This window comes from Tripterygium wilfordii, chromosome 1 (genome assembly GCF_013401445.1).
Source record: "Tripterygium wilfordii isolate XIE 37 chromosome 1, ASM1340144v1, whole genome shotgun sequence".
Taxonomy (NCBI): Eukaryota; Viridiplantae; Streptophyta; class Magnoliopsida; order Celastrales; family Celastraceae; genus Tripterygium; species Tripterygium wilfordii.
The window spans coordinates 6,659,740-6,684,269 of NC_052232.1; the positions used below are offsets into that span (position 1 = coordinate 6,659,740).

General features: G+C 36.4%; 3 protein-coding genes across 3 annotated transcripts; all 3 read right to left on the minus strand.

Annotated features, from left to right (window-relative positions):
- Positions 1-830: 830 nt before the first annotated feature.
- On the minus strand, positions 831-4,796 carry LOC120002036 (eukaryotic translation initiation factor 3 subunit F-like). The gene is made up of 6 exons (XM_038850626.1): positions 4,572-4,796; positions 3,356-3,435; positions 2,901-3,130; positions 1,605-1,726; positions 1,414-1,527; positions 831-1,196 (listed from the first exon to the last, which is right to left on the minus strand). Exons 1-6 carry the CDS (start codon positions 4,794-4,796, stop codon positions 1,107-1,109), a joined length of 861 nt encoding a protein of 286 aa, XP_038706554.1. The 3' UTR covers positions 831-1,106.
- Positions 4,797-10,637: 5,841 nt separating this feature from the next.
- On the minus strand, positions 10,638-12,101 carry LOC119996190. Its single transcript, XM_038842737.1, has 2 exons — positions 11,972-12,101; positions 10,638-11,881 (listed from the first exon to the last, which is right to left on the minus strand). The coding sequence occupies exons 1-2, from the start codon at positions 12,099-12,101 to the stop codon at positions 10,638-10,640; spliced, it is 1,374 nt and encodes a 457-aa protein (XP_038698665.1).
- A 2,870-nt stretch (positions 12,102-14,971) lies between these two features.
- On the minus strand, positions 14,972-17,242 carry LOC119999540 (nematode resistance protein-like HSPRO2). Its single transcript, XM_038847164.1, has one exon. It carries the CDS (start codon positions 17,144-17,146, stop codon positions 15,734-15,736), a length of 1,413 nt encoding a protein of 470 aa, XP_038703092.1. The 5' UTR covers positions 17,147-17,242; the 3' UTR covers positions 14,972-15,733.
- Between the last annotated feature and the right edge of the window lie 7,288 nt (positions 17,243-24,530).

Below are 24,530 nucleotides of genomic sequence, written 5' to 3' on the forward strand. Positions count from 1 at the left end.
TAGTTATTTGATATTTTGGATCATTGGATGTATTATTGTATTGTACTAGATAAACTTTAATTACTTTTGTTTTAGCCTTTTTTGGAATGATCATATTTTGGTTTTTATTTTTATTTTTTAGCATTAAATTTAATTATAATATTTTTTATTTTTTAATTGAACCTGTGGTTCGATCAATGACCCACTGATTGAACCAGTGAACCAGTGCTTCGATCCCTTGTCCAGGTTGATATCCGGATCGGTTTTAAAAACATTGTTCTAAACAAATCAAGTTCAAGTTCAAGCTACCTAAACTTGAACTCAGTGTTTGTTAAAACAAGTCAAGCCCTAACCAAAAGGGAGTAAACTCAAACCACCATATCATTAAAATTTTTTATACATAAGCGGTGTTTGAGGATGATAAAGACCTTTCGCCTTCAAAGAAGTTGAGTTGGATTCTAGATAAACTTACAATGCCCACAAACCCAAACACATTAAAATATTGTCCACTTTAAACCAAGACCCACATGGTTTTGTTCCTCCAAACCCAACGTCTTCGCTCAGTCTCAAAAAATCGGGTTGTGAGTTCTCCTTATTTATTACTACTCCTCTCTCATTCTCCTTCTGGGGACATTGCGATATAATAAAGTGATATCCATCCCTTGGATTATTTTTCTACAAGAAAAGATGTTCGAAGAATGAACTTCGATAACACCCACCGATAACCACAAGAAAGGGCAAAATATATTTTGTCCGCCCAAATCCCGCTTCCAGCAAAACCAGGCAAGATCCAACAGGAGGAAATTCGGAATGTGAATACTGTGTACCAGAAGGTACTGTAACAACGAAAATTTCACCAAATGTTACCCCAACAAATGGGAACAAAAATCTTGAATGATATGTAAGAAGAACAAGATGCCAAAAAATCCCGTCCAAAATTGAAAGCTGCTATAAAAGCAATCATGTTATAAATTGATAAGTCTTCCTATTCAAAGTCAGGTATGAATATTACAAACTTGTCGATGACAAAATGCTAGGTTCTCTCAAAGTTGGTAGATATGCCAACAATGGTTCAAGTTTTCAAAAAAGGAACGTCTCGATACACAGTCACATCCAGAGACTGTAAATTACAGGATCTGAGCAGCAGTGTTCAACTTTTCTGCTAACCTCAGCTGCGTCCTGGTGATGCTTGACAAATACAGTAAGAGCAGATGATCCTGAAAAAATCAAGTAGCAGCAAAAGGCAAAATTCAGGCAAAATATAATATTCATCATCACACACTCTCTTTAAACACACACTCGAACAATACCATCACTGTCCACTTAGCAAGAGGGAAGCTTGAAAGCAAACCCAATCCGACAACAAAATTAATTACATTTGATAAACTTGTTTTACTCTTCGTGATATTAAACAACCCTTAACTCTGAACTTACCTGCATGCTGTCATTCACAAGCTTATCAAAAGCAGCAGGAGACAACTTAGGAAGGGAGGCAACAGTATCTGATATGAATCGCCCAATTTCATTATCCGGGCCAACACGACCTTCCTGAAATGAAAAGCAATTATCCTATCAGACCAAAAGACAATAAAAATGATATGAGAAGGCAGTATCCTCTTACTCACCACAACATCATCAACATATTTGTATACATCCTTAATCAGAGCTAGTAGTCGTTCCATCGTTACTTCCATTCCTTCCAAATCGCTTGGTAGTTTGTCAACCATATTCGTTTTTAGGATGTCAACTGCAAAGGAATAAAACAAAAACACAACCTTCACAAACAGATTACAAACATAACTTCCATGTCGTTCATAAGAAAATGTTCGCTTCAGCCGAAAATTCAGGGTACAAGACTTTAATATAAGAGCAAACTTTAATAGGGAAAATATTATGAAGAAAGAACAAACGAAACATAATCTCAGCAGAGATTCTAAAATAAAATAGGAGTTTTATAATGTAATGCAATTTAACCGCCAAGAAAAAAAAATTTACGTCCTAGAATAATTGCTTCAACAATATAGTCGCTTGTTCCTGGAAGGAAGCCAAGAAGACCGTAAGAAAGTTTAAGATAATTTAAGATCACAAATGCATGATAAAGGAATCAGCCATTCTCAGATTTGCCAAGTCCACCAATCATATTTCTGCATTGTACTGAAGAAAGAATATTATCTACATAACTTCATCTTAGTAGTATCAGATAAACTCTTGATAACTCCTATCACGGAAAAGCTACTACTGATTGATTGACCATAACATCCACCTATGGTGAAGCAGATGATCCCAAGATATATCAATTTCGAACTTTGCTGTACGTACCTGTGCGTGTGACACCAAAAGTAGAAATGATCATAAATAAATTACAATGTTTATTCAAAAATCCCTGAAAATCGAAAGATGTTCAGAGATTTTAGAGAATTTTCTTATCAAACTAAGCTACTTCACTGTGTTTGTCTACGTCTCTCAAGGCATGCGCAGTAAGGAACAATAACCTTCCCGCTTAAAAAATTAATAACGAACATCTTAATTTCAGTTCTCAAAATCGTCATGCCCCAGGGGCCAAGGTTCAAAACACCACATTAGTCCAGACTACATATTGATTGATTAAAACAAATAATCCCCAGACCCCTTAAAGAGGGTCCCTAAGTGCAAGAAATGCAATAGACCAGAAAATAAAAGCAATCATTGTGAAACTATCTTCCCCCAGTCTCAGACAATGCATAAAAGTAAATTGCAAACTCACATAAAAATTATATGTTTCTAAACTTAACAAAGCATATAACGTAACCCACAATGATCAAGAATCCAACAACCTATTTGCACTCGACATTTCCATGCACACAAATGGAAGGGCATGAGTTATAGAGGGAGATAGACTAATAACAAATTTACTTGGGAGAAAGAAGTAAGAAAATTCATACATCCAACTTGCTCAGCTTCAACCATTCGTTGATCGAGAGGGATTTCTTGAAATTGTGCTGCAAGCTGCCTGTCCCCAAGAGATAAGTTGGCCGAAACATAAGCTTTTATGGTACCGTCACCATTCCTGAATCCAGTGTCTACAGTTAAGTGAACGGGATTAGGAATTTCTCTGGAGTAAAATTCATGTATCAATGCACTACCGCCAGATACTCCCAACCCGGTAGAGTACCTGAAAACATAGAAAGAGACATGACAATAATTCAACTAGCGTGACTCAATACAAAGAACATCATGCAGAGGAAATAAAAGAACATCATGCAAGATTTTGAAAATGCTCTAGCAATTAGAAACAAATCATGACAGCACCATTGGAATCCAATGGATCAGATTATTCCAATTTGCTGTAACTTAGAGATGGGGGGGGGGGGGGGGGAGAGAGAGAGGTCAGCTATACCATCCAACTATAACTTCCTTTGGATTTACTTTTTGGTGAGACAACAACATGTTATGATGGTAATCAATATCCAATGCAACCTGCAGATGCATCAAGCGAAATTTGTCAATTTTATACATAATCCTCTTATGAACTGTCAGAAATACAAGCCTGTTGATTTTCAGAGAATTAACAACATATCTCGAAATCATAAAATTAATAGCAACACCCTCGTTAGAGAGAGAGACATTTTCCTTTAGATATTTAAATAATAACAAGCTTCATCATCAATTTAAAACAATTGAGGACGCAACTAATTTGTTATAAGTTGTTCACGAAAAAGGAAATGAAGTACGTAATTTATACACAAACTTGTTTCTAAGAATATAAAAAAGCCTAAAATAGATTTCAGGAAATGCATTTGATGTAGAGCTTGACTTCGATTTAAATGGTTTATCATAATATCATTAGAACATCATTTGTACATTGTAGGAGCTTCTACAGGATCCTTCACAATTTGTTTCATGCATATTTGCAATAAGTATAAATATCAGACGAAAGCACTAAAAGCAAGAATAGACCTCGTTGATCAAGAAGGTATAATTACAAAGAAGTAAGGAAAATTGAAAATAAATAAGATATGGGACACAAGTAAGCACAAACAAAGATAAGAATCATAAGATCAAGGTTCCAGAATCAGAAATCAAAACACTTTGGTGACCAGGAGAGTCACTCAACAGGCTCCCTAAAAAATATGAAACACTTGCCCAAACCTCAAACACATTAGCTGTCAAGGTACAGACCTGATATGCAGCTCATTTGTACAACTAGATACGGGGGAAAACTATTTCCCTGCTATTTTTGTTTTATAAATCAGACGTAAATGAGACAAAAGGCAAAAACAAATTATTCTATAAATCTCATCTCAATTTGTCTTCCAATCAAACCAGTTCCGCAACCAAACATATCAGACCAATAACTAAAAAGCTGCTAAAGAAGGTGCAATACACCACATACAAGTTACTATTCTCTCACTAAACCCAGACACCCAAAGGAGCACAAATTTCGCGGCCACTCATGGTCAAAAGATAGCAAGAGTCAAGAATTTACAGTACTAATGAGCACAAGCAACAATGAAAAACCAATGAACCCAATCCGTGAGAAAATCTACCACATTGTCATAACTTTTTTTTCCAAAACAAGACATACATAACAAGAAAAACACCAAGGGTGAAACCTGGTCGGAGGATTCGTTGTGAGGAACAGCATAGGAGTTGCGGATATCGACGGTTCCATCAGGTAGAATCGAGCCAAGTAGAGTGCCGATGACTCGCTCGGCCTGGTCAGGGCGCCTCACGTAGCAATCGCAGATGTTGAAGATCACAAGAGGGTGTACCTTGGCTGATAGGTTCGTCGCAGATGATGCTGCGAATTGTAACACCGTATTATCGCTCAACGCCATTCTCTGAAGTCTGATCTCGATTCCGGAAGAGGAAAACGATTGATTAGGAAGACCAAGATGGATGGAGCGCTATCTAGGGTTTTAGGACCTGTGCTGTTAACAGTTCACGTTTTTTGTTTACTTCGATGATTTCGGACTGGGATTAGGTTGGGGCTGGGCTTAACTAGCCCAAACAGTAAGCCCATTGCTAAGGTATTTTTTTAGTGAGAGAAAATTCATCCACACACCACAAAAATATTATCTTTACATAATTTTTTAATTTTTTATAAAAATTTAAAAATGGATTTTTACATATTTAATTTAAGAGAAACTTAAACGATGAATCGAATAATGCAACAAAAATTTCAATGCCCGCCTTCGGGGACTCGCACAAGAAATCGATATCATCGAAGGACAACGTCCACCGGAGTTTGGAGTATGTGAGACATGGGAGAGTTGCGGCGGAGGAGTCAATTGGCATAGCCGTGGTGGTGTTGATTGCAAAACTAACTACTACCAGGAAATTCAAACCTTATGCTTCAGATTTGATTACGAAACTAACTACTACCTCTACTGGTACAAGATCCGGTGTCAATGGCGATTACAAGCTAGGCAATCTGATATTCTCTTCTTTCTTTTGGAATTCGAAGTCATTACGTTAAGCCCTGGAAGTCCAAGTAAATTCCGGTCGTATCCAGGGCATTGGCTTTTCCTTTAGCCCGTGCACCCACTTTTGAAGCAAGTAATTTGATTACTTATTGAAGTGATTCTGGTTTGTTGGTTACAATAAAAGTCAGAGTTGCTTTCTCTTCCATTCGTCTTGTCAGTCTCTTGATCATATGCAAGAAGATTGGGGAAGAAAGTTTTGGAAGAAGATAAGAAAAATAAGGATTTTTCTTTCTAAATTAGTAAAGATTTTTTACTCTTTAAAACTTTTTAATTTTATTTTCTGATGGGACACATTTTCTAATATTTACACATTAAGGGTAAATTGGTCTTTTCACTACAATTTTGTGTATAGACTTACAATTTTTTGTGTAAACTTATCATATTCAAAAAAGTGATGTAAAGATAGTACTTTTGTGGTGTGTAGATAAAATTTCTCTTTTAGCAAATGTCATGCAAGTACCGATAAATATTGGACACATACCTCCACTTAAAAATCTCTTTTTTAACATAAGTATATTTTCTGCATAAGTGTTTCTTTTAAAAAATTAATAATTTCATAATCTCATATTAATCATTCATCTTCAATAGACATGTATCTCAAACATACCTAGATCTGAGACGTCTCCATCTCCACCATTGCCATCGTTCGCCTCCATCATCACCACCGCCACCGTCGCACCTCCACCACCATCTCAGACCTCTACCATCATCGCACCTCCACGTTCATCTCCATCAGATCTTCTTCGTTTTATTCTTCTTCTTGTTCGTCTTAATCTTCTTAGATATGAGATCGTAATCTTATTAGCTCTAGGCATTTGCGCGTTGAGCTATGCGATATCTCAATCATCTTTGTCTGCTACAACACTAAGGCATTAAAAAGTGTCTCTGAGCTGTCACAATTATAATGTTACTGTTTCAGAATATTAACATTATACAATTAAATATTTCGACTTATTTTTCTTAACCCCCATATGTTTTGAAATTGTAACATTTTATGACGTAAGATTACTGGCATGATATTTTTTTAAAAAAACTCGACTAGTAGGATTGAAATAATATCACGTTGTAAAAATCTTGCGAAATTTGACCGGATGATTGGTTTCGACTTGGTGATCAAGACTAATTGTTATGCCACTAGTCCCATCCTTTTTGTTGTGTCAAATTCCACTGTCTAGGGTCTCATGTGGGCTTTTTAATGTTAATGTTATTGTTTGAAACTGTAACATCATCATGTTATTGTTTAAGAAAAGTAATATTATATTAATATTCACATATATTAGAATGTTATTTAACATTGTGTTTTTTAATGTCATTTGCTCTAATAAGAAATATGACAAGGGTATTGTTTATTATGTTACTGTTTGAAACAATAAAATGAATTAGTATGAATGATTTGACATAACTTGGGCATATTGATTCCAGATCCGACACTCATAAGACTTTAAGAGATTTCTGAACGAAAAATACATACCCACTATTTACTCCTTACTCCTTAAAGGGAGAAGAGAAAGAACCTTCCTTCTATTCACAAACTCCCCGATCTCGAATTTCTCTTTCGAAAGAAGATCCATCATTTTCTATTTAAATCTGAACAAACTTGTACAAAATGATTTTCATTTATGAAACTAATTGCCATCTCTCTAAGAAATGTAAAACACTGGTAGAATGAAAAATGAAACAACGCAACGTCATAACATGAAGCTATGATATATCTCACGTCAAGCATCGTCATCCAACAATAATACGGGAGACAACTATCAAAGTAATCAAAAGCAAAGCTTAACTCAAGCATGTGATTACGTGCACTGTACAACTCACTGTAATGGTCACTATGTTGTAATACTCATCTAAATCTTGTCTTACCCTATGCCAATCATCTTCAAAAAAAAACCCAAAGCGGGTGCAATTCTATCCCCACAATTGCCATTTACAGCTACATCTCTAACCCTTATGAATTGATGCATTTATTGATAAAATGAGTTCATGAAAGAAACTGGTAGTTTGTGAATAATGTGTACTTGTAAATAAAATCATTATGTTAATATTTATACGATATAGAAAAATAGATATGTGATTAAATTTAATATTTTTTTGAGCATTACCACTTTTTCATTTTTTTTGTAAAGTGACTTCATTACTTAAAACGAGTACATTTAGTCAAATAAGGGGAATGCATGAAAGATGAAACCTCCTCCAAAAGGTAAGATACTTATAATTTACACCAAGAGAGGCTAAAGCATTAGCCAGTTTATAGCCATTTCTTGGTGTGTATTGTACTTGGCAATCCAAACTTGACAGTTGGGAGCAAATCTCGTCTAGCATATCTCCATATGGAGATAGGGAGATAGGGAGATTCTATTGTTATTAACTACTTGAGCTATCTCTAGAGCATCTCTTTCTAGGATAAGGTTTCTAAAATCAAGGTCCTGTGCAAAGTTAATTCAAACTTGAATGTCATAACTTCCACCGTTGCCATTTCATATGATTGTTTAATATGTATAGTTTATGTGTGTGTCTTCTGGTTGATGGAACTGACAATAACTTATGATGGGAATGAATTGAACTTCTAACCCAAAAGACTCACACAAATGATGTTATTCTTAATAGCGTCATTGTGAAAGAAAGTACAAATGACGTTGCTCTTAGTAGTGTCAAATTTCATTTTATAAATTAAATTGAAAATCGTTTATATTGCTAATTAATTTATAAAACAAGGTTATATATAAAAAAAACCACGAATTTGCAATGACATTACTTTTAATACTGTCAAATGTAATTTTAAAAATTAATTTGAAAATATGTAATACTGTTAATTAATTTATAAAAAAAGGTTATATATAAAAAAACTCGGATCTGCAAGTCGTGTGTCACTGGAACTGTCTTTATCTCTGAATCCACACAAAACATGTCTCTTCACCGTTGTTGAGTCTTCACAACTGACCAATATATAACATTAACACTATGTTCGATTAACATTAACGTTAGATATTATAACAACTAAAATTCTGCTTAGCATTTTTTTCTTTAATTTTGTTCTATTGGTAGTGCAATATTCAATGGAGGACAAAATGTTTGATACTTGTAGTATATGCTTCTTCCCATCCATGTGCACACGAAAATCAGAATTTGTGCCATTTGTTTGTAATTGGTGGTACTCAATGAGCTCGTTCCAAGATCACCTATGAAGAAAATACGGGTTAGAGTTTTGATAAATAATTATTAAATTTTAAAATTAAGAGTCATTTTCTATTTAAATATGAACAAACCTATACAAAATGATTGTCATTTACGAAATTAATTGCTCTCTCTAAGAAAGGTAAGACATTGATAAAATGAAAAATGAAACAACGCAACGTCGTAACATGAATCTATGATATATCTCACGTCAAGCATTGTCATCCAACGATAATGCTGAGGATAATTATGAAAGTAGTCCAAAGCATAGCTTAACTTAAGTATGTGATTATGTGCACCATACAAGTCACTGTAATGGTCACTATGTCATAATAGCTCATCTAATAAATCTTATCTTACCCTATGCCAATCATCTTTAGAAAAAACCCAGAGCGGCTACAATTTTGTATCCACAAACCCTTATGAATTGATGCATTTCTTGATAAAATGAGTCCATGAAAGCATAGTTTTTAGACTCGACCCGCGTATCGAACCGTGGAGGCCGAAGGTTCAAGGGTTCCGAGGTTCAACCGTTATGATGGAGGTCGAACCCTGGATTTTTAATAAATAATAAAATAATACATATTTATAATTTAATAGTTATGTAACATATACAAATATATAGTGATATACTATACAACAAGAATCTCCATACCTGCATCATGTCAAGAATGTAACCAGATTAGCTCTTCCAAGTTTCAAGTTCCAACTTCTAACTTCCAAAATGCATACCTGCATGTTTAGCTTTACATTTTTTACAATTCTTAACTAAATTTAAATTCTATAGCAAATCCAACTTCATTAAATAATTCATGAACTAAACACAAAGTTGTAAATAAATAAAGTCCAAACTCCGAAGTCCAAACACAAAGTTCAAATTCAAACTTCAAAGTTCTAAAATCCAAATCCAAAATTCCAAATAAACAATAAATTAACCAACACCAAGCACTAGTTATTTTGTTCAGTAACTTGAGTTGCTCCACCAACATTCTTAGTGAAAAATGGGGTACTCATTTCAACATTCAATCGGTGTTGTTGTGGCGAAACATCATCATCATCTTCATCATCAATAAAATCCTCATCCAAATTGACCTCCACGTTGTCATCTAGAAAAACATTATAGATTTATCACATATTCAAGATAATGTTTAGAAACTTAGAATATGTATATTGAAAGTTTAGAACAATTACCTTCGATGCTTAAAGATGCATCCAATCCTCTAAATGCTTCAACTTCTTCAATGGTCAATAGAGGAGGTTCATCTTCTAATATCCACGAACCATAAGAGGTGAAATCTTCAAAATTAATCGGATCATAGTTCCGACCTTTCCAATAATTCCTACCACACATGTAAAATAGTAAATTAGATACAAAAATATTAATTAGATCGTTAAATTATTAAAGAACATAAACTACAAATTAATTGAGTACCTCTGTTGCACCCTCAAATTATGGTGAACATAAACCAAATCATTTAGCCTCTGATGCTCCAATCTATTCCTTTTTTTTGAGTGAATGTGCTCAAAAATACTTCAATTCCTCTCACACCCCGAGGAACTACAAGTTTGACTCAACACATGCATAGCCAACTTTTGAAGATTAGGAGCAGAATTTCCAAAGCATCTCCACCACTCAGCTGCACATTATTGAACAAAATTAAGTAATTAACAAGATTATCAATAATATAATTATTTTAAAATAGTAATAGATTAATAAACTTTACCAGGAAGCATTTTGTCTCGGTCATTTATGGCAGTCTTTCTCCCAAAATCTCCTTTTGCGTCTACGAAAATCTTCATCTCAGATGTCAACTTGCTACCCAAAGCCACATCTCCATAGGAGTATTTCTCAATCACATCCAAGATACCAGATCCTGTGTCTCTATGCTTTATCATCTCTTCAATATTGTATTGGTTACTAGGATTAAAACAGAAACCAGCAGCATGGAGATTCTTGTACAATTGACTATCCCACCAAGACTTTACAATTGACAATAATGGTTGGACCATTCTCTTCTTTCACTGAAACCTCCTAATCATATCATCTTTTGCTACATGGATACTCTTATACAGATAACCCATAGCTGGTCTATCATCACCATCAACCAAACGAAGCACACGCATAAGTGGTTCAGTTAGTTGTACAACAATAGCACATTCACTCCAAAACTTTGATTCCAAGACATTATTAGCATATCTTCTTCCATTCAGATCCTTTGAATATGATGATTGAGTCCACTCCCTACATGTCACCATAGCTCGCAATGCATCTTTTTGAGCCAAGATGCTTTGTAATGCAACAAAGTTTGTAGCAAACCTAGTTGGAGCTGGACGAATAATTTTTCTGCCACATGTATGCTGCCTCATCAAATTCAAAACAAAGCAATGATTGTAAATGTACTTTGTAATCCCAGCAGCATGTTTCACGGTATTACTCACATCTTCAAGCTTTCCAATATCCTGGAACATCAAGTTAAGGCACTGTGCAGCACAAGGAGACCAAGATAATGTCGGAAACTCACCTTCTAATAGCCTCCCTGCCATAACATAATTTGAGGCATTATCCGTAACCACTTGCACCACATTTTCCACCCCCACTTCAAGCACAACTTCCTTGAACAATTTAAATAGCCTATGACCGGTCTTAGAAGCCTCTGAGGCATCAACAGACTTCAAAAAGATTGTTCGTTTAGGACAATACACTAAGAAATTGATTAAGTTTCTATTATTTTGATCTATCCAACCGTCAGACATGATTGTGCATCCAGTAGATCTCCAAATACTGTGAAAACTATTCACAAACATTTTCACCTCTTTAACACTTTTAGTCAATAATTTACCTCGAACAACATGAATATTAGGAGCTTTATAACCTAGTCCTATACTTGCGATTGCATCAACCATCGGTTGATAAAGTTTAGAGTTGGTGGCATTGAATGGAATTAAAGCATCTATCATCCACTTGGCAATGGCAAGATCCACCTTTTCTTTTGCCTCTTGAGATTGCATGACACTTATGATGGTTGATTGAGATCCAGTAGTTGTCCTAGACATGAAGTAAGAGTTTATAGGATTATCACCACTTGTATTCTTCCGTTTCTTGCACACCACGTCATCAACTTCTTCATTTTCATCACCAGGACCAGCTCCATGTTGATCATCATAACGCTCTTGGGCTTTCCTTTTTTTACTCCCGTGAGATTCAATATTTTGCTTCATTTCATTCTGAACCTCATCAGTAACCTTCTTGCATCTCTCAACTCCTTAACCACCAATTCCAGCTAAATGAATCTTAAAACGATTGATTCCACCACCTTTAACCTCTTTCAATCAGTACATACATATTAGTTTACTCTTTGATCTTCCAGTGGAATTGCTTTCTTGCACTTGATTACAATACCTCCACGCTGGATCAGTCTTCCCCCTTACATTTTTGTTACTGTCACCAGCACTTTGGGAAGAACCTTCAGGCATAGATGTCATCTTAATTTAGTTTCAGGCCTTGCTACACAAAATCGAAACAAATTCCAATAAGATAAAGAAAAAAAGAACACTAAAAAACTACAGAGTATAGACTATAGACTACAAATTACTAGGTAGTCAAGTACTTCAATGATCAATCCAACAACAAGAACACTAAACTAACTAAAGAACTACAGATTACCCAACCCAAGTACTTAGAAGATTTACACTGATAAAAAAGAAAATAGTATAATGTTATAGGAGAATCGTTACCATGAAAACATGAACACTAATTCTTTACTCTTCAGTTCATTTTCGAAAATCCAACAACTTGAAAACATGAACACAAAAGCATATGCACAATTGCACATAAGTGCCAGAACATAAGACTACTCTTAAAACTTATAAGTTAATCGAAATTCAAAAGTCTACCCATCAAAACTATATATACTCAATCGAAGACTATCAAATATCAATAACAGAGGTTACAATGTTACATAAGACATACGAAGATCGAACCTCAGATGAATAGAAGTTAGCGAGCTGAGCTTCACCGCATCTAATTGGAGTTGACTGCGGAGACAATGAACAGAGCTGATCGATCATCAGAGCGTTGTTGGCAGAGAGTGGAGTGGAACTGGAGACAAGAGGTGAAGCCGTGAAATCGCGCTTTACATCTGTGAGCGACGAAGTTGCGAACTGGGTGGGACTGGATGGTGCAGATCTGCCTGGGTAAGGGTTTTTGAAAATAAAATTACATGTTTGCCCCTAAACTTTCAACTAACCAAAAAAACAAAAGCTGCCCTTATCGTAACTTCACAACCAGCGGGTTTTCACCAAACCGTGCGGTTCACGGGTCATCGATTTTAAAGAGTTAACTCGAGAGTTTTGACGGGTTGATGTTGAAACGGTCTGATTATATGAAACGACCGGCGAGCCAGTTCGAGTCTGAAAACTATGCATGAAAGAAACTAGTAGTTTGCAAGTAATATGCATTTGTAAATAAAATCATTATGTTAATATTTATACGATATAAAAAAGTTAGATACACGATTAAATTTAATATCTTTTTGGGCATCACCACTTTTTCATGTTTCTTTTCTTGTGAGGGCTTTGTCACCCTATGTTTTGTACCTGAAATGAAATTTGAATTCAACACTAGTTTATTAATGTTCTGTTGCAATTCAACATAAACAAAAGCTGAAAGGTCTCTTTTGGTACTCCAATTGACATGTATTTTTGGTCGATATCTCGATTCTTAATTTTTATATCTAGCTCTTGAAATGAAGTGGTATCAGGAATTACTCCTTAGTTCAGCTGCCTTAAGAAATACAATCTAGATGCATCATCATCAAACTCATTGAAACACTGATAAATTAAGTCCACCACAGGTTGTGTCGTCAGTTTAGGATGTTTACTCTTAAGAATCATATGTAATTTCTTTTAGTGTGCATCGATGCAATCAAATGGGATAGGTCGACCATAACTTTTATACTCATCTGGTTCATGAGCACCTAGTAATCCATGTGTTCATCGAACATGGCAACCATACATAGAAGAATCGACTCCAATATGTTCAGCTCATTTTGACTCAGTGTTGATCCTCTCTAGTGTTACCAACGATATAAACATTTTCAATTCCTTTGCCTAACATTGTATATTGTCCTCAATGTAGCAGAATTAAGTGGGTCACCATCTTTCAACATTGTTAAAATATCTTTAGATCGAGCCAAACTCTTTGACATATCAACCACCAATGCAACCTCTTCTCTATTTAATCTACCAACAAATAAATGACCTTCAAAGTATTTTATTGCAGTATGACTGTGAATTCCACAAACTACAATTAACATCCAACCGTGATCATAAATTGATGTCTCTACTCTCAATCTAAAAAGGACAAATACACTTCTTAGATCATGTAATTCTTTCATTCTTATTATTTGCAACATTGTTTTGTCTTCCATCACTCATATGATGCCATCTTCTTTCACAACAAACAAAATTCGACCTTTTTTTTGGTCACACCATCCACATTAGATGATATTATCATAGTCACAATCCTATATTTTTTCAATATCGTCAGTCCATTTAATCAACTCTTCTCTCATCTTGAAAATCTGTACAACAAATTGAACATAATCCATATATTACTATATAGTTCACTTATATATGTACAATAAATTAAAAATTAAAAATATATATAAATGACTGATATAATAAAAGATTTTTATCTCACTCATAATTGGTAAATTCACTTATGTAATCCATGATGCATTCTCCAGTGAATTCAATAACATCATGTACACATCATTATAAATGTCTAGATACGGAAACATGACTATTGCTTAAGAATTCGTGATTATGTTTTTAAGAACCAAAATTTCAAATTTCATAAACTAAACTTATTTCTTACATCCCAATAGATAACAAAGAACTTAAGAAATGAAAAAAAAAAACTGAAATTGAAACAACCTTTTTAAGGTAAGTAACAGAAGTTTTGACCCCAATTTATTGCCCTTCTTAATAAAAATAGTTCATCTCTAGCGTTTGTGCAAAGTCTATTTAGAGTACCTAGACTAAAATCCATTAGCTAAAGCTTTTGATTTCAAGGTCTAAAAGAATAACCTAACTGAATAACAATCTTAGGCTCTTAGCCTCATCACTCATGCACAACTTGGAAACTTGACTTTCTAATTCAATCCCATCAAAAAACAAGGATAAAAGCAACCCATCAAAGGTCAAAATAAAGAAACAAATAAAGAATAGAAGATGAGATAACAATGAACCCACAATGCCATTGATGTCAAAATCTACTCGTCCCCGTGCACACTCACATCACACAAAAATATATCTAACAAAGCATCAATCTTGAGCTTACAAATTCACAACACCGGAAACACTCATATAAACATGGAGCGACCAAGAACTAACCCAAACTCAAATTGAATATCCCTTAAATTCCCGAAGTAAACAAAAGAGAGGATTACTCTAATATGGATTACCAAACTCGACCACAAAGTCACCGAGATCAAAAAAAGATTATGATCATCTCACCAGAAAAATCAAGCAAGGGCTGCTACTCAAAGACAAGGGACTGATCAAGAGCCCCAGCTTACTCACACGGAACATCTTAGTTGGGCCGAATTTAGAAACAAGCTGTACCCTTGAATCTATCGGTTACAGTGTCGCACTCACATGACACGGCTCCCATCCCATTTATCACGGCATGGATGGCCCCAGTCACTAGTTTCAACAACAACGGCATAAAGCCATTGATTTCGCCATCCTCCATCACGTCTCTGCCTGCTTGGTTGGATTGGGTTGCCCTCTCTATGTACGGCGACAATAACTCCTTTATCCAAACCTTCTTGACAATTTACACATGCCATCCATCATCAAGCGGACCCAACAAGAATGTGAAGCCACGTGATTGGTGGATGATTCACAATTGAAATTGGTAATGCATCAAACACGTTTCCATGCCCAGATATTCCAAGTAAATGTGCACATGATTTATTATAACAAATATGCATACAAATTAAACAAAATTTAGCAAAAATGACAATATAAAAAGCCTTATATTTCAATCCGCCAAGTATGAATAATCCTCTATGAGTTCTACTAACTCAGTCAAATACCGAGCCCAACTTCTACTCGCGACAGAATCGTCCACCCCAAAACTCTCCCAAGAACGTCTTCGCAGCATCCAAACTCGGGTAATAAGTGGGTTCCAGGAATATCTGACTCAGCGAGTCGCGCGAGTCTGAACTCGTGAAAACTCGGTTTCCTTTCGCCTCCAAACTCCCCATTACCACCACCAGCACCTGCTTGTACGCGAAGAAGAACCGCTTCAATGCGGCCTCTATCCCCTGCAACGCTTGTAGCAGATGAATCTTGTTCGCATCCCTCTTATCACTGTACAATCTCATCGCCGCCTCCTGTATCCTGGGCCCACCTTTGAGGTCCACCTCAACGCCTAGAATATCCGGTACCTTGTGCTTCAATTCCTTGCATGCTTTTGTTATCTCCACGAGTCCTCTCGATCTGAAACAAAACGCCTCCGTTTCGTTTACCGATTTGATCGCCAACTGGCTCTTCAGCTTCAGAAAATCATCCGGATCCATTAGAAGATGGAGGTCCTGAATTTCTTCGAGAAGCTTCCATATCCGTTCCAGCAAGTAACAGTCACTTGATGCTTGATCGAATTTCTTGCTCTCGATCCTCGAAACGGTGCGTTTGATTAGTTGTTGCGCTGTGTGGATCCACGATTCCATTATCTGGTGCGTTGTGTATAGAGTCTGGTTTTCGTGGTTATCCAAATCGTACGGGCTCCTTTTGAGAGCGTGAAGCTCGTTTGGCCTACAAACGGCGTCGTACTCGAGGTTTGGCTTGCCGGTGAGGTTAGGTTCGCCGAGGCCTAGAGTATACCGACACCGGCGGAACTCGCTTTCGATGGAGTAGAGGATCTTCTGGGCTATGCCCTCTGACTTTTGCCACGTGGTGAGGCGAGGGAGGAGGCTGGCTTCGCATGTCCGGTTGACCACAACGGCGTCACCTGAAATCTTCCATACCTCGGCCGAGCTCCCGTCGCGAGCCAATACTCCGGTGGAAGAGCTCAGATCGGCGATCGGCTTGTTTCCACGTGTCTCGCTGTTGTCTTCGTCTTCCTCACAGAGGATCGCGATGAACTCAACCTGACTAGAGGCCAGCGACTCTAGCCGTCTCTTCCATTCTCGTTGGTTCACGTACGGCCTTGGATCCGACAAAACCGTGGAAACTAATCGAAACGTGATCTCCAGAGCATGCAAAGCGGGTTTCAGAATCGATTCGTTTTCCCAGCCTGAAAACTGCCTAGAGTTCCATAGCTTACTAAGCTCCGGTAGACGAAGATACTGCTCGTAAGCGGAGCAAGCCGAATCAGAAGCTGCAACCGGCGACCGATTCGTTACTGGATGAAAGGACACCGCCGGAGGGATGGAGATGTGAATTTTGGTAGAGAGCTTAGGGAATTTGTTTGGCATGTTCGGTGAGATCATCTCTGGTTTGCACTCCAACCCAACCATTTTCCGTTGAGAAAACGAAGGAAACGGTGCGTAGCAATCTTGAATTTTCCTTTCCTGTTCGGGAATCGTCTGTGTTTGAGGAGAAGAAGATAGAGGGAGGGGGTATTTATATCGGTAGGGGGATTGTTTGGACTTTGGAGTTTGGAGGCAGGAATAAAGAAAAGAATAACATTTTTTTTTTTAAAAAAAAGGCTTGTGGAAAAAGAAAATCTGTGCGTGAATCGAAGAAGAACGGAATTTCCGAATTGACTCTTGGTGGCAGGCGTGGAAACAAAATTTAAAATAATTAAAAGTCAAATTTTTTTACAATATGAAATAAAAATTTTTAAAAAATAGGGTAGTGTTGAAACTTGGGAATTTGGAGGAGCACATGGAAGGAGGAAAGCTTATCCATTTCCAATACGTGGAAGGTGGGTTGTGTGTCTGTATCTTCTTTAAGGAGGAACTTGGTTGCAAATTTATGCCATGTTTTTTTTTTTTTGGAAAGGCCCATAGGCTTTTTTTTTTTTTAAAAACCCACATATTACACACACGTTAAGCTATGTCTGAAGGGTATAAAGGTCATCACAGCGGATGAAAAATTATCCAAATCTCAAACCCCCTGGGGGAATAGAACCATGAACTTCAAGTTCCTGGACAGACAACTTGACCAATCAAACTATCTCTCATTCTCAAATTTATGCCATGTTAAACATTTGGCTATTGTTTTTTTTTTTTTTTTTGGTAAGATCTATATTTATGTTATTTATAGGTCAAATGTTTTAAAGATTGTGGGTATTATTTCAATTTTCAACAATTAGTACTTAACTAAATTAAGTTGCACCGAATGACCAATTGCTTAACAACTGGATATAGTTTGAAAACCAAACACATACGTCAAGCTCCCAATGACCAAGAACAGGATATTTTGGATATATATCATTTAGACATCAGTCCAGATCCATCAAACCATATTCCACGTTCAATAAAAGCCGCTAATTCTTCTTCTCATCCCAAAGAAGAAGGAAATTTGATTAAGTACAGATCCATCACATGCGCGGCAATTTCCTTCTTCTTATCCCAAAGAACCAACCAAATTTCGCCACGTGTAGAATACCTCAAATTTCAGAAACCATAGTACAATACTCTATATTCTTCTCCTCCCTGGACGACCCTCGTTTCGGTGCTTCCAAAATACAACCACTGGTCAAAAGAGAGAGTCCGCTTGTCATAGCCTTATGCACTGAATTACAGTTTAATTATGCAGTTGTTTTATTTTGTAGTAATTAATTAGTTAAATTATGTACAGCCCTCTTGGGGGAAACCAAGTGCAAGCCTACTCAGGTTTCAACCGTTTTTGTCACATGGGAGGGTGTGCGTGCAAACTACTAATGGCGTCTTTTATGTTGTTTGTATGATTAGTGTCTACCAAAACACAAAAGTCAACTTAATCCACTTACCAAAATCGGCTCCTCGATTGAACTTTGTCCTTAAAAGTTCCAAGTGGTGGCCAACAATGTTTGTATGTTTCATGCTATTCGCAGTCTTCGTTAATAAATAATCATAGTTTCATTTACAAACATTTTTTTTTCATCCATCTCATCTATCCATAACATATATATATAAATAAAAACGGAGAGTGAGAGAAGGTAAAGCTCCGTCTTGGTTACGCCAAGTTATCTTTTGTTTTAAATATATGCTTGCCACGTGGATTATTGTATGAATTAAATTAAACAAAAAAGCACTAACGTTGTTGTTGCCGATTACGATTCTTCATTCGCCTCCTTATCTCCTTTTTATCTCCTTTTCTTATCTCAAACAGTTGTTGGTGATGGATGAGACACAAAATGATCTTACAAACGCCAGATTCATGAATTGGGATTACCAGCGATTCACAAAGGCGGGGTTCAGTCCCTGTAGTAGACAATTGAATCAATCTTTTTGTCAACAAACTGAATTTTTTATTAAAAAAATATATGCTGATGATCTAAACACCATAAATATTACATTGATAATTTTTTAAATATTTATTTGGTGGCTCAAATTGAGCCAGTATAGGCCCTGCAGTATATTGTTCTATTAACCCTCAACTGGGGGTTAATCGTCTTTGTGTTGATTGATTGAAGCTGGGGGTTAAGCTAGCTTATAAGCTGCATAAAAAAAAGCTAGCTTATAAGCTGTCAGTTGTTTGGGGAAGTTTATAACTGACGTTAGCTGATAAATGATAAGAAAGTTTATTTTTCTTTTAGTTTAACATATAGAATAAAAACTACACAATACATTAAGAACGATATAAATCATTATAGTGGTTATTTTATGATTTTTTATTTTCTTTAAATTTTTCTTGTTATTAATCTTAGTTTTATGTTTAGACATAAATTACAAGATATCTTTATATAAAAAATTAATTTATATATCATATATAATGTTATCTTAATAAAAAAATAGAAAAAAGAAAGAAAAAAGAAATAAACATAAGCTCTAAAATAATCTTTAATTTGAATATATTTGGTCTACCAACCTTTTCAAAAAAAGAAAAAGAAAAAGAAAAACAAACATAAGCTCCAAAATAAACTTTAATTTAGAGTTTATTTTTTTGGAGCTTATTAGAACTTTTAAACTACCTTCAAAGTTGTGATTTAAAGGCACTATCTGCTCTAAGTTATGTTTTACTAAAATGACATGTAACCCATCAGTTGGGTAACCCATGATAGTCCAACAGATGTATTCAATTGATTAATCAATAGAATAGATTTATTCTACTATTTTATCCCAAAATTCATTGTTTTAATATAGATTCTATTGTTTCTTAAAGCAGAGTCTAGAATTCATTGTTTTAGTTCTGAATCCATTGTTTTTGAAATTCCATTGAAAAAACAATGGAATTAGGATCGACCCGATAAAATTCATCTAACATGTATTTTAAGAGTTAAAACAATTTAAAATTTTGTTTAAGAGACATGGGCTACACTATATGGATTACCTAAGATTACTATATGTTTTACTTAACTAATACATAGACAACCAATTCCAAACAAAATTGGCTTTTGAGTTGTCTGCAACCCACATCAAATGGAGTTGGACCCCAACGATCTGTTATCTGTAATTGATGTTAGTGTGTCTTTGGATATACTTCATATTTCAGGCTTCTTTAGCCAGAATAAGAAAATGGAAAAAGCGATTAAAGGGGACTTATGTGCACAAAAAAAAAAACAAGCATGAGTATCTACAGTCGATTTCGGTTTTTCTTTTCACATAAATTTAATCGATCAATCGGTTTGTTATTGACGGTTTGATCGGTTTTTTCAATTATTCAATAAATCCTCACTAACATATGCTTAACAATAATAAACCAATCGATCGGTTTGACGATCGATTCGATTTGACATGATTTTTTTAACAATCTTAAAAAAAGAAGAAGTTACAAGACCCTTTTTGAATGGTTAGATACTTTTATTATGCTGCCTTTTTCATGAGTAATATTAATTCCGTTTTTGTTGTTGTTTACAGCAAATTTTGTTTCCAGAAAGTAATATTAATCAAGTTAATTTGTATTGAATTATATGTACTTGTCAAACAGAGTAACCATGGAGGCCTATACGCAAATCTTAAATGGCCAACGGTGAGAAATTCAAGAAGGTCGTTTTTGTAATAGTTGGCATAACATGTGTTTGATGCACTTGTCGGAGCAGTGGATACTAAGGAAGTTAAAGATGAGAGGTGTTGAGGAGAGGGTATTGTTGGCGTGAGTTATAGTCATTGACTTGATTGTATTTAGGCAAGTAATCAAGCCATATTGTAATTAGTAATTAGTATCCCTATAATTGTTGTAATTAGTTTTCTAATTAGGAAATGTTGTAATTAGGTATCTTTGACCTTCTCTTGTAAACGATATATATAACCTCATATTGAGGTAGATGAAATATACAGAATATTACACCCACTGTTTGTCATGGTATCGAAGCAGAAACGATTCTAAATCCTAATTGATTCTCCTATCTTCTTCCTTGTGACTACCTTGTCAATATTCCGCTGCCTACTGCCCTGTACTTTCTCTGTTCCTTGCTTGACTGCCTTGCCTTCTTTCTACAATTCCTAAATAATAAAAAAAAAATCCTCATGGCTACTGATAGGTCTGATAACTTTATGATTGCTCCTGAGAAGCTGACTGGAAGAGCTAACTATGATTCTTGGGCTCGTGCTGCTCGCATGTCCATTGCTAGCAAGAAAAAAACTTGGCTTTATCACTGGCACAAAAAAGGCTCCTGCCTCAACTGACGCTGCTGCCTGTGAGACATGGGAAGAAGAAAATTGTACTGTCCAAACATGGCTCCTTAATGCTATGGAAAAACATGTCAGGGCTCTCTTTGATCGCCTACCTACTGCTGCCGCTATTTGGAGCGCTTTGGAGAAGACTTATTCTGTAAGTAATAACTCTTCCAAGATTTATGAACTAACCCGAAAATTTGTCAATATTAAACAAGATGGTAGATCTTTGGAAGCCTACTATGAAGAGTTGCAGACAATATGGCAGGAACTTGATGCCATTAATCCTCCTCAGATTAAGAATGAAACTGATCTTTGTACTCATCTTGCTACTGTCACAAATTTTCGTGTCTATATTTTTTTGGCCGGATTGGATTCTTACCTTGATTCAGCCCGTGCCTATGTACTTCGGTCTGACCCCCTTCCTGATGTCTTGTCCACTTATGCTATGGTCTGTGATGAAGATCTTTGTCAAGCTACTATGTCGAGAGAAGAATTGCCTAGTGGGGGTGCTATGGTTGCACGTAAGGGGGGTTTAGGGCCATATCGATCTCCATCCACACGACCCCAAAATTTTTCCAAGCCTAATACTACTCCTAAGGCTTCTACGACCAAAGAAGTTTTGAAACCAAGTGTACCTATTAAAGGTGGAGATCAGGAGTGTTCCTATTGTGGTAAAAATCATACTGTTGACAAGTGCTGGAAAGTCCATGGAAGACCTGACTGGGCAGATGAACTAATTGCGAAAAAGGGAGGAGGTCGAGTGTCTCTTGTCACTACTACTACCCCTGCTAATGAAGAGGATGTCGTGCCAGGTAAATTTAGTTATGCTTTATGTACTTTTGCCTCTGCTTGTGATAATACATGGATAGTTGATATTGGAGCAACAGACCATATGACTAATGATCCTCATAAATTTACCACCTTTACCACCAATCCATCCAAAATTTTTGTCACCACTGCTAATGGCCAAACAGCTTCGGTTACTGGCATTGGAACTATTCAGCTTACCCCAACTATTAGTCTACCTAATGTCCTTCTTGTTCCCTCATTAGAACATGATTTACTATCTGTTTCGAAACTTATGACTACCTATTCTTGCCATTTTTTTCCAAAATATTGTGTTTTTTAGGACCTTCAAACTCAGGTGGAGACGAGGCGTGGTTTTAAGAGAGGGGATTTGTGGTACTTCAGCAGCTCAAATTCAGAAATTGTGGCAAATTGGGCTAGTAAACTTGTGCTGGATAATGAGAAGTTGATTTGGTTATGGCACCAACGATTGGGACATCCGTCATTTCATTATTTGGAACATCTTTTTCCTACTTTATTTAAGTCTACTGGTCATATATTTAAGCATTGTGAAACTTGTGTGTTGGCTAAAAGCCATCGTATTGTTTTTCCCTTGAGTGATTCTAAAGCAATAAGACCTTTTACATTGATTCACTCTGACGTCTGGGGTCCTTCCCAACACCCTACTTCCGGGGGTATGCGGTGGTTTATTACTTTCATTGATGATTGCTCTCGTATTACATGGGTGTATTTGCTTAAAAACAAGAGTGATGTTGCTGGTATTGTTAAACAATTTTTTGCTATGGTTCAGACTCAGTTTAACACTACTATTCAGGTCCTACGCTCGAACAATGGATGTGAATATGTGAATGATAGTTTGCGTGCATTCTTTCAGTCACATGGTGTTATTCATCAGACTACTTGTCCCTATACGCCACAGCAAAATGGTATTGCCGAGCGACGGAATCGCCAACTTCTAGAAGTTACTCGTGCCCTTTTATTTGAAAAAAATGTTCCTAAGTATATGTGGGGTGATGCATTAATGACTGCTATGTATGTGATCAATCGGGTTCCTTCAAGTGTCCTTCAATATCAGACACCTCTTCAAGTCCTTACTACCCATATGCCAACTATGCCACCTGTTCCTAATCTCCCTCCTAAGGTTTTTGGTTGTGTTGCATTTGTCCATGTTTACTCTCATCACCGGAGTAAACTCGATCCTTGTGCTGTTAAGTGTGTGTTTGTAGGGTATGCCTCTTATCAGAAAGGGTATCGTTGCTATCATCCACCTACTAAGAAGATGTATGTTACTATGGATGTTACCTTTCATGAGGACCTCTCCTATTTTCATCCTCCTACGTCTTCTCTTCAGGGGGAGAATGGTATAGAAGAGAATACATGTTCGGATTGGCTTACTGTTATGGGATCTGAAAATCCACAACCACCTACCAAGTATGTACCTGTAAACTCCCCTCTCTCTCCACAGCACCATCACTCACCTGAGGCTCCAAATGAGGTATTTACTGAAACTCATGATGTTTTGTCTAATCTTTCTCCTTCCAATAACATGTCTACACTTGAGCCACATAATCCGGATTTACCCGACCATATAATGAACCCAGTATTACCCGAACATGCATCACATAATCCTGACGTACCAGACCATATGACCTACCATACACCCGACCCAGAGCTACCTGAACATGAACCTGAGCATAATCTTGAGCTACCCGAACATGCACCTGAACATGCCCTTGAAATGCCCCAATATCAATTACCTGCTCGTGCCAATCGTGGTATACCCAAACCACAATATTCCGCAGATCTAAATGCCAAAGGCAAGTATCCCATTAGCAACCATGTGTCAACCCATAGAGTACCCAAGTCATATGAGTCATTTCTCTATCAAGTATCTGCTGTATTTATCCCAAGACTGATGCAAGAGGCATTAGCAGACACTAAATGGACTGAAGCAATGGCAGAAGAGATGAGAGCATTACAAAAGAATGAAACATGGGATATAGTTCAGCTACCTCAAGGGAAGAGGACAGTTGGATGTCGATGGGTCTTCACTGTTAAACATAAAGCAGACGGATCAGTAGAAAGATACAAAGCTAGACTGGTTGCCAAAGGTTACACCCAAAGGCATGGAGTGGATTACAATGAGACTTTTGCTCCTGTAGCAAAAATCAATACGGTACGTATATTATTATCTGTGGCTGCTATTCTTGACTGGCCCTTGTTGCAATACGATGTAAAAAATGCATTCTTACACGGAAAGTTGGAGGAGGATGTATACATGGATCTTCCATCGGGTGTTTTAGAGAAAGCAGGAATGGTGTGCAAATTA

Bases quoted from the DNA above. Each gene is read 5' to 3' on its own strand.
- LOC120002036 (XM_038850626.1), bottom strand. From the start codon at position 4,796: ATGGCGTTGAGCGATAATACGGTGTTACAATTCGCAGCATCATCTGCG. The intron at 3,436-4,571 runs GTTTCACCCTTG...ATGCATCTGCAG, and splicing joins ACAACGAATCCTCCGACCAG to GTTGCATTGGATATTGATTA. The intron at 3,131-3,355 runs GTATAGCTGACC...CTATGTTTTCAG, and splicing joins AAGGAAGTTATAGTTGGATG to GTACTCTACCGGGTTGGGAG.
- LOC119996190 (XM_038842737.1), bottom strand. From the start codon at position 12,101: ATGACATCTATGCCTGAAGGTTCTTCCCAAAGTGCTGGTGACAGTAAC. The intron at 11,882-11,971 runs GTAAACTAATAT...TTGGTGGTTAAG, and splicing joins TTCCACTGGAAGATCAAAGA to GAGTTGAGAGATGCAAGAAG.
- LOC119999540 (XM_038847164.1), bottom strand. From the start codon at position 17,146: ATGGTTGGGTTGGAGTGCAAACCAGAGATGATCTCACCGAACATGCCA.